The sequence below is a fragment of the Maylandia zebra genome, unplaced genomic scaffold (assembly GCF_041146795.1).
Source record: "Maylandia zebra isolate NMK-2024a unplaced genomic scaffold, Mzebra_GT3a scaffold31, whole genome shotgun sequence".
Classification (NCBI taxonomy): Eukaryota; Metazoa; Chordata; class Actinopteri; order Cichliformes; family Cichlidae; genus Maylandia; species Maylandia zebra.
Window position 1 is genome coordinate 261,347 of NW_027490061.1, and position 14,104 is coordinate 275,450.

Here is a 14,104-nt window from a genome sequence, read left to right on the forward strand (position 1 = left end):
AGCTGCACACACTTGTTTGCAGTGTGATGTTTCATGAACTTGACTCATGGGAAAAAAAGGTTCTTACCTTATCACCTTATTAGGCCTTCCCCTCACTCACCACAGGAGACTGCCCCGTGTTCCGCCTCTGCAGACAAAGTATAAATGTTGGTGTTCAGGCTTGTTTGGTCAGAGGTGCAGAGAAAGTATTTGACTTTCATACCTGATACTAATAAGGTTAATAATCTCAGAAAACTTAAAAAATCCTTTTGTTATTTTCACACTAAAATTCCAGTTGTTGCTCGCTGCCTAAAGGTAAGAAACTCTTTGCAACAGAAACATTAGAGACTGAACTGATTGTTCTTGGACTTAATCTGAGTGATTTCTATAGTGGTGACATTTTGCTTAAAAATGACCCGCAACATTACACTAGGTGTGGCTCCTGCAGCACATGCTTTGTTCTCCCTGAGACTTTATTCACTCGCTCAGCTTTTATATAGTGTTTGTTACATAGAAGACTCGCTGTGGGACAGATGTTGCTATGTTTCAGGCTGTGCTTGCATGGGACACTCTCACATAGTTCTGGTTTCCAGATTAATCATTAATCAAACATTGTCTGAATGTTCCACTGGAATACTTAAAGAGATATTTCATTGGAAATGTTTCATGGACGTCACGGTAATGCCTGGAATTTGGACTAAACATGTCCAAATTCAATTCAATTCAATTCAATTTTATTTATATAGCACCAAATTACAAAAACAGACGCTACAATAATACAAAATGATCTCTGTTTCTACTCTAAGCAACTGGCGTGACTAACAGGCAGAACAATTACATTCTCTTCCACTAGAGTGCTGTACAACTAGCTGCTCTAATTAAATGGGTTGCAACTGGAGGTAAAACAGAAGTCAAGTCAAAGAAGAAATTACATAATAGTCATGCTGTGAGTGAGACAATGCAGTGCATTATAGCAATAGCTAAATATTTGAAAAGAAAAAGTAGTCAGTCGGACCTGGGTCCTGGAGACAATTCTGACCTAGCTGAAGGTCAGAAGAAAGCACAAAAGGTATACTGGAGACAAACTTAACCAATTCTGCACATTTGTTTGGTGTGCCGTGGCTCCAAAACGTTAGGAAAACTGCTATAGCAAATTAACAATTCTTCAGAACCACAGTTTAGTTTGTACCTTATGTGGTCGCAAATGTATTTATTTTTTCTCTTGGTGTTGCTCCTTTATTTGAAGCATAAAAGTAGTTAACGGAACATTTGTTGTTTTTTCGAAATGTCACACATGGGCATTTATCTTTTCAGATCCACTCTACCTCGCTTTCACCCTCTCTCACACAGTCTTCTCATTCATTCAATCTTTTCAACAACATATCAGGAGCAAAAAAGAAAAAAGAAAAAAAAAAGAAAAACCCATTTCCTAAAAATCAGTATTGATTTACAATCATTCTATCAGTCAGTCATTCATTGGCAAAAGTAAAAGTAAAAATAGGCATGTTACGATGAGGTGCTGGTGTCCTCTGCTCTCTGCTCACATTATCTAAAGCCACAAGCTTCATATCAAATCAACCACTGGTTTCTACCCCTTAGAATGAATAGACTGGTTTCTATCGGGGGCAACAGCAGGCCTCTTGGTCATCTTACCTGGTAAATGATGGGAGTATACAGAAGGGAAAAAAAACAAATGTGACAACTTTAGCATGTTGAGCTAAATGAGGCCCTGCAGTTAAATCTGACCTCGTCAATTATTAATGACCAACAGATGCAAACGTTTTCTGCGTTTAAACCCACAGATCTGTGCGGATCTTATAGGATTTTTTCAGGGGAATGTTGGATTTATGTTTTCTCCATAAAAGTTGAGACTCTCCCTGCAAGTTTTAAACTTTAAAAAGGACCAATTTGCCTATTTACCTTCTTTGAAACATGAATGCCTTTGCAGGTGTGAACTGAGAACCAGAGGTTAAATAGGACAGGGGCTGGTTTGCTCTTAAAAGTCACTGATTAACATGCAGCTAATTTGTTTACAGCACAGGTGTTGAACTCCAGGCCTCGAGGGTCGGTGTCCTGCAGGTTTTAGATGTGTCCTTGATCCAACACAGCTGATTTAAATGGCTAAATTACCATAGGTACATATGTCATCCAAAAATCCACCAAACTTAGTTGGCCTGATCACTTAATTGCGATTGGATCTGTGATGCTTTTATTTAAACTTTTTATTTGCAACTTTATTTAAGTTCTGTGAACTGCTTCCAAATTTCACTAAACACTTTAAATGTCACTCAAATCTTAAGACAAAATCACAATTTTTTTAGTGTATAAATTTCCAACCCAAATTTTGAGTGGCTTCACAGCATTGTGATTTACACATTCACTTGGGAACTGAAAGGTTGCTGGTTTGATTCCAGCTGGAGTCAGAAGAAGGACATCCCATGTAAAACTACCTACTGTCCCTAGTGGCTGAAAGTAGTAACACTTTGCAATATACTAAAGTCATTGTACAGGGTGGGCCATTTATATGGATACACTGTAATAACATGGGAATGGTTGGTGATAATAAAGTCCTGTTTGTGGCACATTAATATATGTGAGGGGGCAAACTCCTCAGGATGGGTGGTGACCATGGTGGCCATTTAGAAGTCGGCCATCTTGGATACAACTTTTGTTGTTGTTTTATCACCATTGTTTTTCTTGTGACATTACCAACAAGTTTGATGTGTCACATGGCCCTCTTCCTATTGAAAAATCAAAAGTTGTTGTTTTCACTTGGTATATAAGCCACAAGCCAGCGCCCATTGTCAGAGACCAGTGTGGCGTTTGATCAGAGTGCTCTCTCTGCTGCAGCATAGTATTAAGCCAGATCAGAAGATGCTCATCAAGTGTTTGCAGTTTATTTAAAAACTTCCATCACATTTTATCAACAGATATCAGTGTCTGTGTAATGTTCCCATAGAGTCGGTGGGATTACCAGCAGGTCCCTGAGGTCTTGTGACCAGGGCTTGCTGGTTGTCCAGCACACTAGATTAAAAACAAAAGGTGACAGAGTCTTTGTTTCTGTGGCTCCCAGACTTTGGAACTCTCTACCATTGAGTTTGAGATCTGTAGACTCTGCCAGTTCTTTTTAAAAACAGTTAAAAACCTATCTTTTTCAACTTGCCTTTGGTTGATGTTGTTTTATGTTCTAGCTTATGTGAAGCACTTTGTTATTTTATCTCGAAAGGTGCCATATAAATAAAATGTTACTTACTTTACTTACAGTAGTGCAGTTTAGATCAGTCAGATATGTGGCTAATTTCTACAGTGGTTATATGAAGTTCTGGTGGTTGTAAGTGGTGGTTCAGTTCATGTTATTATTGTGTGTATGAGGGTTCGGTCGGCCATTTGTTTATTTTGTCTATTGTGTGTATCGGTTGTAGGTGGTTGTGTGTGTGTGTTCAGTCCATGTGTTAACGTGGGTCAGATGTCAGGAGGCAGAGTTCAGGAGTCTGACGGCTGTAGGGAAGAAGCTGTTCTGGTACCTGGTGGTCTTAGTCCGGTCTTAGTCCGTTTTTTTTTTTTTTTACTTGTTTTATTTTCAAATTGATTAATTTGCACTTTATCGTTTACAGTAGGATTAACTTTGCTGTGCCTTCCACAAAACTGTCTGTATATTTTTATTTATGTAGGAAACATGGATTCAAAAATAATGGAGGTGGCTGCTCTGGGTCGACCTTTCACCTTAGGGATGCTCTATGATGCCCGGAGTGATAAACTCATCCCAGGTAACGTGTGACATGTTTAGATTCTCAGTCTATATCCACTGTATCCACACTGATTTTAGAACATCTGGACAGCATAATCTCACATTTTTATCAAAGACTCACCCCTGAACTCAGTTTTCATTCTGTAATCAAAAGTTCACATCTGATATTGGAAAAAATACCAGGTTTGTTGAAGTGTAATTTTTGTTTTGATTGGTTTGACCTGAGAGAAATTTCCAGACATTCAATTACTTCAAGCATCCACAATAACATCTGGTTTCAATTTTTGGTTGTGAATTATAATCATACTGTATGTGAATTCAAAGGTGGAGCACAGGTAGGTACAGTTTGTTCTCCAAAATATCAGGACAATGTGTTTATTGAACAGTTGTAAAAGTGAAAAGCAAAAATTCTGATTGAACTTCATAAAATTGGGGGTGGGAATTTAACCCGTTAATCACAATTAATTAATCTTTTAAAAATGTGTTAAAAAATTTACACATTTAATCACCCTTTGTGATCCAAGCAAAGGGGAACTTTTGTCAATGCATGATGTCCTGGTATATCGATTATACTGATGCACAGAACTACAAAAATGGAAGAATCAGAAAGCACATTGCTAGGACTGATCGGAGGCAAACTTTATTTCAAAAGACTAACCGATGGAAGCCTTGATAAAAGCACCGTACAGTACCATCCAAATGCAAAACATGTTGCAGTGAGCACAGAAACTGTGGGAGCTGTTAGCGCTAGCAGTCCCAGTAACAAAAAAACGTGTTGGCAGCCCAAACTTGATGAAATGACTGGCTTCAGGACCAAAATTAATAAGTCAGCATTGGACAAACTGATATATTCTCTCACAAAAGTGATCGCTCTGGACTGTAGACTAGCGGTGGGCAGATCAATCCAAATATTGATTCTATTGATACCAAGTCGGTATCGGTTCGATACAAGCCTGGTGAGATCTATTCTTTACTTTCAGTTCCGCTCTTGTTTGCAATGCTGTGCTTGCGGCAAAGAGAAAAGAGCCAGGTCGCCAGAAAACTTGTGTTTAGGTGTTGCGCTGTCAGGTCACGTGACTTAGACGCTTTGAGGGTTGTTAAGTTGTTTACATATTATATTTTCAGTAGTTGTTTTTGTTGTTGAGAGTTTTTATTGTAATTTTTGTAATATAGTTTCTCAACAGTACTTGTTTGTCATAATTTGTTTACTGATTTGATAACTTTAAACCACCACGGCAGACCCGATGATAATTACGCGGTTGCTGTAACAGTACATTAAACGGCTGCAGCTCTCCTGCTGCCAGCTGTGCACATCACCACCAACAAAAACAACACAAGCAGAGCACAGGTTTCAAGCTGGCGAGGCGTGATTGTAGATGCCGTGCAGGCATAGCTGGACTGCCCATCATGCATACCGGGCATTTGCCCAGTAGGCCGATGGTGATTTTTCGTTTTTATGGGCCGATGATTTTTTTTTTGTAACGGCATGAACAATGAAGGGTGGTGGATTGTCCAGATGCTGGCCGATGTGTAAAAATAACTCAGTTGTTTGGTGGTGGCTGTGGCGGAGCTTCCACTGAGGCCAGCAGGTGGATGAGAGAAAAGGCAGGCAGGAGGAGCAGAGACCCGAGGAGGCCGCCAGTCCGAGTGTCAGGTGAACTGAACTTCAGGTAAGAAGTTATGAGCTGCAGTCTATCTGGGTCAGATATAAACCAAGTTTAGTTTATTTTCGTTGTGCTGACTTTTTACAGTCAGTTACAATAACTCGTACTGCTACTAGCTAGCATGACGGAGTTTCTATACAGCTGTGGGTGCTATGATGTTACTGATAGTGAACTTTATTTTATTCACAAGGTTAGTTAGTAGAGTTTCTGTAAAAAACGTAATCTTCCCGCATTCAGAGAAAATATTACGCATTTCGTATTGAGCTGAAAAGGAGCACAGTTTGTCCCGGACTTCAGCTAGACTGGAAAAAGACACAAAGCTGGATTTATTCTGTCTTTGCTGCACAGCTGCCTCTTCTTCTCTCATCCTCTCCCCTCTCTCTCCTGTTGCTACTTCAATCATGAAACTGATCAATGATCAGCTGATCGGCTTTTCTCTCTTGTTTATTTATCTCCCACTTTGCGCCAGAAAGAGGAAACCAGCGGATGTCGCGCTAAACAACAGCAGCACGTTTAAGCTTGATCAGCTGTTCTTAGAATTTATTTAATGTTAATTTCTAGTATCAGCTGATGTTTGCTGGAGCCACAGCTGTAAAGCTGCTGGTCATGATGTCGGTTTGGATATGTGGTGAGAGGGAAACATGAAGATGAAACCAGGAGATGTCCTTACTGAACCATCAGAGCTGTGATGGAGAAACAGGTTTACCTTTTAGGTGACATGGATGAGTTGAAGTTATGAACTGTTTCTGAGAGACTAATAACACCAGGATCCTTTTCTAATTTCCATCCATCTTCATCCGCTTTATCCGGGGCCGGGTCGTGGGGGCAGCAGCCTAAGCAAAGAGGCCCAGACCTCCCTCTCCCCAGCCACCTCCTCCAGCTTATCCGGGGGAATACCAAGGCGTTCCCAGGCCAGCCGAGAGATATAATCTCTCCAGCGTGTCCTGGGTCTGCCCCGGGGCCTCCTCCCGGTGGGACATGCCTGGAACACCTCACCCAGGAGGCGCCCAGGGGGCATCCTTGTCAGATGCCCGAACCACCTCAGCTGGCTCCTTTCGATGTGGAGCAGCAGCGGCTCTACTCTGAGCCCCTCCCGGATGGCCAAACTTCTCACCCTATCTCTAAGGGAGAGGCCAGCCACCCTTCAGAGGAAGCTCATTTCTGCCGCTTGTATCCGCGATCTCGTTCTTTCGGTCACTACCCACAGCTCGTGGCCATAGGTGAGGGTAGGGACGTAGATCGACCGGTAAATTGAGAGCTTCGCTTTTACACTCAGCTCCCTCTTCACCATGACGGACCGGTGCAGCGTCCGCATTACTGCAGCTGCAGCCCCAATCCGTCTGTCGATCTCCGGCTCCCTTCTCCCATCACTCGCGAACAAGACCCCGAGATACTTGAACTCCTCCACTTGGGGCAGGAACTCATCCCCGACCCGGAGTGGGCACTCCACACTTTTCCGGCTGAGAACCATGGCCTCAGATTTGGAGGTGCTGATCCTCATTCCAGCTGCTTCACACTCGGCTGCGAACCGTTCCAGTGCGAGCTGGAGGCCCTCACCCGATGAAGCCAACAGAACCACATCATCTGCAAAAATCAGAGATGAGATTCTGAGGCCACCAAAGCGAAAGCCCTCCGCCACTTGGCTGCGCCTAGAAATTCTGTCCATAAAAATTATGAACAGAACCGGAGACAAAGGGCAGCCCTGGCGGAGCCCATCACCCACCGGGAACGAGTCCGACTTATTGCCGGCAATGCGAACCAAGCTCTTGCAACGGTTGTATAGGGATCGAATGGCCCGTAGCAATGGGCCAGACACCCCATATTCCCGCAACACCTCCCACAGGACACCCCGAGGGACACGGTCGAATGCCTACTCCAAGTCCACAAAACACATGTAGACTGGTTGGGCAAACTCCCATGCACCCTCAAGTATCCTGGAGAGGATAAAGAGCTGGTCCAGTGTTCCGCGACCAGGACGAAAACCGCATTGTTCCTCCTGTATCCGAGGTTCGACTAGCGGACGAACTCTCCTTTCTAGCACCCTGGCATAGACTTTCCCAGGGAGGCTGAGGAGTGTGATCCCCCTGTAGTTGGAACACACCCTCCGGTCTCCCTTCTTAAAGATGGGGACCACCACCCCGGTCTGCCAGTCCACAGGTACTGCCCCTGATCTCCACGCAACATTGTAGAGGCGTGTCAACCAGGACAGCCCTACAACGTCCAGAGCCTTCAGGAACTCGGGGCGGACCTCATCAACACCAGGGGCTCTGCCACCAAGGAGTTGTTTAACTGCCTCAGTGACCTCGCCCCCGGAAATTGGCGGGTCATTCCCCTCATCCCCAGACTCTGCTTCCTCCTCGGAAGACGTGTCAGTGGGATTAAGAAGGTCCTCGAAGTATTCCTTCCACCGCCTGACAATTTTCTCAGTCAACATCAGCAGCGCTCCGCCAGCACTATACACAGTGCAGGTAGAGCACCGCTTTCCCCTCCTGAGACGTCTGACGGTTTGCCAGAATCTCTTCGAGGCAGTCTGAAAGTCTTTTTCCATGGCCTCTCCGAACCCCTCCCACACCTGAGTTTTTGCTTCAGCCACTGCCCGACTTCCGCTTGGCCTGTCGGTACCTATCAGCTGCCTCTGGAGTCCCACAGGCTAACCAAGCCCGATAGGACTCCTTCTTCAGCCTGGTGGCTCCCTTCACCTCTGGTGTCCACCATTTGGTTCGGGGATTACCACCACAGCAGGCACCAACCACCTTGCGGCCGCAGCTCAATGCAGCAGCTTCGGCAATGGAGACGCTGAACGTGGTCCATTCGGACTTAATGTCCCCAGTCTCCCTCGGATTGCTGTTGAAGCTCTGCCGGAGGTGTGCGTTGAAGATCTCGCGGACTGGGGCCTCTGCTAGACGTTCCCAGCACACCCTCACTACGCGTTTAGGTGCACCAGGTCTGTCCAGCGTCCTCCCCCGCCACCTGATCCAACTCACCACCAGGTGGTGATCAGTTGACAGCTCAGCCCCTCTCTTTACCTGAGTGTCCAGAACATATGGTCGCAGGTCTGCTGATACGATTACAAAATCGATCATCGACCTACGGCCTAGAGCGTCCTGGTGCCACGTGCACTTATGGACACTCTTATGTTCGAACAGGGTGTTCGTTATGGCCAAACTGTGATTAGCACAGAAGTCCAATAACAAAGCACCGCTCGGGTTCAGATCAGGGAGGCCGTTCCTCCCAATCACGCCCCTCCAGGTCTCACTGTCGTTACCCACGTGAGCATTGAAGTCTCCCAGCAGGACAACAGAGTATCCAGGTGGAGCACCCTACCAGGGGGCAAGAGCCCCCAGACAACATAGCCCCTGGGATCCCTGGGACACACAAACCCCTCCACCACGATAAGGTAGCGATTCATAAGATGTTATTCAGCTGCATTCCTACAAGAGGGAGAAAATCTTTCATCAATATTTCAACAGCTGCAGTAACTCTTTAAAATACAAGACAGAGTCAGCTGGATTCTACTTTTAACAGTTTACTGGCATTTAAAATTCTGCTTTGCTTTGTTAGTTTAGAATTGTAATTATTATTATTAGTAGCAGTTGTAGTATTTCAATCAAAACTGAAGAATAAAGGATGCAAAATTCAGTATAAACCAAATAACTTCTTCTGGCTGTAGTGGACGCATCTTAATGAAACAAATGAGTATATATGTAAAAAAAATTTCCTCTTAACCATTTTGTGGATCTCATGTCTTAAAGGTGTCACACTGTGGGATGCTAAAACTCTGCAGGAGAAGTCAGTGGAGAAAAATCAGCACAGCAGTGAATTTGAAGTCAGTGCGTCTGATTCCACTAAAACAAAATCCTCTCTGCTGGATGTTAATGCTTCACTAAAGGCCAGTTTCCTGGGTGGACTCATTGAAGTTGGAGGATCAGCCAAGTATCTGAATGATAACAAGAAATCTCACCATCAGAGTCGAGTCACACTTCAGTACAAAGCTACCACCAAATTCAAACAGCTGATGTTGACTCCTGATGAAACCAAGAACACCCAACAAGCAGAAGATGTGAAGAATTTGGCGACACATGTAGTCACAGGAATCCTTTATGGAGCAAATGCTTTCTTTGTGTTTGACAGTGAGAAGTTAGATGATAGCAGCATTCAAGTCATCGAGGGCAGCATGCAAGCAGTGATAAAGAAGATCCCCTCATTTAATGTTGACGGGAAAGTTGACATCAAGCTGAGTGATGAAGAAAAAGCTGTGACTGATAAATTCACCTGCAAGTTCTATGGAGACTTCATCCTTGAAAGCAACCCTGGAACATTTGAAGATGCAGTGAAGACATTCATCCAACTTCCAAAACTACTGGGAGAAAACAGAGAAAACTGTGTTCCACTGAAGGTCACACTGATGCCTCTGAAGATTTTAGATCCAGAAGCTCCTGAGGCAGTGACTGAGATCAGCATTGGACTTGTTATAAAGGCTCAAGATGCTCTGAAGGACCTCTATAACCTGGAAATAAGATGCAATGATCTGCTGGACGACAGAGTGGTGAGAAGCTTTCCACAGATACAAGAAAAGTTGAGCAGATTCAAGAAGCTCTGTCAGTATTTCAGATCTTCAATCCAGAAAACAATGGCTGAGAAACTTCCCTCCATCAGGGCAGGTGAGGAAGATAAGCAGGAATTAGTGAAAGTGTTTTATGACAGAGACAAGTCACCGTTCAGTCAGGAGAGATTAACCAAGTGGATCAAAGATGAAGAGAGAGAAGTCACCATCATCAGGTACTTTGTAGACATGATGGAGGGAACAAAGATCATCTCAGATCAGTCTGAGCTGGACAGAGAGGTGTTTAAACCAGGAGTAGAGGAAGTTCTCTGCTTTGTTTTCACCTCCCTGAAATCCACTGACCCATATCTGCAGAACATGTCTGACTACTTGGAGAAAAAGAAACTGGAAGGTACTGATGGTAACACTCCACCTACCCAGGACCAATGGTACCGCTCAGATGAAGCGATAAAGCAGATGACAGAAAAGGCCGAAGCGGTGAAAAACTGCAGCAGACTGTTTATAACAGCCATTCAAAATGACCAATACAAAGGAGGAAGTATCTACCACTACAGGAACACAAACCTGGTCACTGATGATTTCTCAGGACCTGATGTCACTGATGTGGAAAAGGTGACGAACAGGAGAGATCTGACCTGTTGTAAGTACTAACAAAATAACACTCTTTCATCTTAAAATTATCTGAACTGTTTAAAGTGAAATTATTCCCATTGATCCATCCATCCATCTTCTTCTGCTTATCTGGGGCCGGGTCGTGGGGGCAGCAGCCCAAGCAGAGAAGCCCAGACCTCCCTCCCTCCAGTCACCTCCTCCAGCTTGTCTGGGGGAACACCAAGGCATTCACAGGCCAGCTGAGTGATATATTCTCTCCAGCGTGTCCTGGGTTTGCCCCACGGCCTCCTCCTGGTGGGAAAACACCTCACGCAGGAGGCGCCCAGGAGGCATCCTTGTCAGATGCCCAAACCGCCTCAACTGGCTCCTTTCGATGTGGGGGAGCAGCCACTCTACTGGCCAAACTTCTCACCCTATCTCTAATGGAGAGGCCAGCCACCCTTCAGAGGAAGCCCATTTCTGCCGCTTGTATCCTCAATCTCATTCTTTCGGTCACTACCCACAGCTTGGGATCATAGGTGTGGATGGGGACGTAGATCAACCGGTAAATTGAGAGCTTCGCTTTTACACTCAGCTCCCTCTTCACCACAACTGACCTGTACAGTGTCTGCATCACTGCAACCGCAGCAACAATCTGTCTGTCGATCTGTTGAGCTCCCTTCTCCTGTTACTCATGAACAAGACCCCGGGATACTTAAACTCCTCCACTTCGGTAAGAACTTGTCCCTGACCCAGAGTGGGCACTCCACCTTTTTCCGGCTGTGAACCAATCCAAGCTGAGCTGGAGGCCATCACCTGATGAAGCCAACAGAACCACATCATCCACGAAAAGCAGAGATGAGATCCTGAGACTACCCAAGTGAAAGCCTTCTGCCACTTGGCTGCACCTAGAAATTCTGTCCATAAAAATTATGAACAGAATCTGTGAGAAAGGGCAGCCCTGGCGGAGCCCATCACCCACCAGGAACGAGTCCGACTTATTGCTATGCGGCCCAAGCTCTTGCAACAGTTGTATAAGGACTGAATGGCCCATAGCAATGGGCAAGACACCCCATACTCCCGGAGCACCCCCAACAGGACACCCAAAGGGACACAGTTGAATGCTTTCTCCAAGTCCACAAAACCCATGTAGTCTGGTTGGGCAAACTTCCATCCACCCTCAAGTATCCTTGAAAGGATAAAGAGCTGGTCCAGTGTTCCATGACCAGGATGAAAACCTCATTGTTCCTCCTGTATCTGAGGTCCGACTAGCAGAGGGACTCTCCTTTCCAGCACCCTGGCATAGACTTTCCCAGGGAGGCTGAAGATTGTGGGTCACCTGTAGTAGAATCACACCCTCTGGCTCCCTTCCCCTTTGGTGTCCACCATTGTGCTCAGAGGTTACCACCATGACAGGCACCAACCACCTTGTGTCCACAGCTCAGGGCAGCGGCTTCGATAATGGAGAAGTTGAACATGGTCCATTCGAACTAAATGTCCCCAGTCTCCCTTAGAATGCTAATGAAGCTCTGCTGGAGAAGTGCATTGAAGATCTCGCGGATTAGGTCCTCTGCTAGGCATTCCCAGCACACCCTCACTGTACGTTTGGGTGTGCCAGGCCTGCCCAGCATCCTCCCCTGCCACCAGATTAATGGATTTCAGGACAGGAACTATTAAAGCAGTGCTGTCAGTGGATCAGTCTGATTGGTTTAGGTTCCTAAACATGTTGTTGCATTTATTAACAACAGTAACTTTCTGCTAATAAAGCCTTTTGATGTTTAGGCTGAACTGTGATTCTGATCAGGTCTCAAAGGCAGCACAGTGTGAAACATAGAATCAGAGAAACATGCAGATAAAATCCATCATCACAATCAAACTCAGACAAGTTGAGGTTTGAGGACAGACATCTGACGTGTTAAAAACAGACTGCAGATCTGCAGTGGACAGATTCAGTCAGAGGCATCATCACAAATAATTGAATGAATGAATGAATTGCAGCACGGTGGCACAGTGGTTAACACTGTTGCCGCACAGCAAGGAGGTCCTGAGTTCAATTCCACCATCAGGCCGGGGTCTTTCTGTGTGGAGTTTGCATGTTCTCCCCGTGTTTGCATGGGTTCCCTCCGGGTACTCTGGCTTCCTCCCACCGTCCAAAGACATGCAGCTTGTGGGGATAGGTCAATTGATTAATCCAAATTGTCCATAGAAGTGAATGTGAGTGCGAATGGTTGTCTGTCCCTGTGTGTTGGCCCTGCGACAGACTGGTGAGCTGTCCAAGATGTACCCCGCCTCTCGCCCTATGACAGCTGGGATAGCCCCCCCCCCCCCCCCCCCCCCCCCCCCCCCCCGACCCTGAAAGGGATAAGCGGAAGCGACTGGATGGATGAATGAATTAATGAATTGAATGAATTTGATCAGGTCTCGTTATTTCCATCAGATGCCTGTGGTCTCACCGTGGATCCAAACACAGTAAACAACAACCTCATCCTGTCTGAAGGAAACAAGAAGGTGACAAACGGAGAGTGGCAGTCGTATCCCGACCATCCTGAGAGATTTGAAGTTTGGCCTCACTTTCTGTGCAGAGAGGCTCTGACTGGGCGCCATTACTGGGAGGTAGAACTGAATATGAATAAAGGTGCAGATGCTGCTGCTGCTGTTTGCTACAGAAAATTAGAGAGAAAGGGAAAAGGTAGACTGACTGGGTTCGGGTGGAATAACATCTCCTGGTCTTTGGGCTTTAAATGGGACCCAGACCCAACTTACTATGCAGAGCATGATAGTATGACCACTAATCACCCACTTCCACCTTCTGGCTGCCCCAGACTGGGAGTGTTTCTGGATTGGCCTGCAGGGACTCTGTCCTACTACACAGTCTCATTTAATAAACTGAGTCACATTCACACCTTCAGGACCAAATTCTCTGAGCCTGTTGTTCCAGCCTTCAAGGTCTGCAGCAAAAACAGCTCCGTGTTGCTCTGTCTGTAAACTTGATGCCACATAATTCAGTTCAGCTTTTTACACCAGAGCTGTATAAATGTGCCATCATGTCGGTCACATTTAGTTATTTAATTTATGACAACCAATCAGCCTGTATGATCACAGCTAACAGACACTTAGAGCATCTTTTCCGGAAAAAAAACCAGATTGTTTTTGCTAGATATATTTGGATTTGTGTTCACATAAATGGGGCCCCACATTAACCTCCGAAGACCCGAACTCTTTCATTTTGCATGCATTTTTAATTCCTCTTTCCTATTTGGGACCTGATGAATGTAACAAATAATAATAATAATAATAATTATTATTACCTGATTCTTTTTTGTTTTACCTGATTTTTGTTTCTGAGAAAAGTGAGATCTACATATGAGGACATTAGTGATGGTAAATTCGATTCTTTTTACTGAATCGCTCACCAAAGTGAATCGGGTTTCTTGAGTCATTTGACCAGAGAGTGCAAAAATGTATATTTTCACTCAAACTTAATTTGTTTCTCTTTTAATGTAAATCCTACTGCTTAGATGAATGATTGTAAAATAAAACAACTATTTTCTTTAGAGC

At 44.9% G+C, this 14,104-nt stretch overlaps 1 protein-coding gene across 1 annotated transcript; it reads left to right on the forward strand.

Annotated features, from left to right (window-relative positions):
* Positions 1-221: 221 nt before the first annotated feature.
* LOC101473468 (stonustoxin subunit alpha-like) lies at positions 222-13,948 on the forward strand. Its single transcript, XM_004565298.4, has 4 exons — positions 222-294; positions 3,651-3,746; positions 9,144-10,595; positions 12,984-13,948. Exons 2-4 carry the CDS (start codon positions 3,656-3,658, stop codon positions 13,529-13,531), a joined length of 2,091 nt encoding a protein of 696 aa, XP_004565355.2. The 5' UTR covers positions 222-294; positions 3,651-3,655; the 3' UTR covers positions 13,532-13,948.
* Positions 13,949-14,104: the final 156 nt, after the last annotated feature.

Bases quoted from the DNA above. Each gene is read 5' to 3' on its own strand.
- LOC101473468 (XM_004565298.4), top strand. From the start codon at position 3,656: ATGGATTCAAAAATAATGGAGGTGGCTGCTCTGGGTCGACCTTTCACC. The intron at 3,747-9,143 runs GTAACGTGTGAC...CATGTCTTAAAG, and splicing joins GAGTGATAAACTCATCCCAG to GTGTCACACTGTGGGATGCT. The intron at 10,596-12,983 runs GTAAGTACTAAC...TATTTCCATCAG, and splicing joins CAGGAGAGATCTGACCTGTT to ATGCCTGTGGTCTCACCGTG.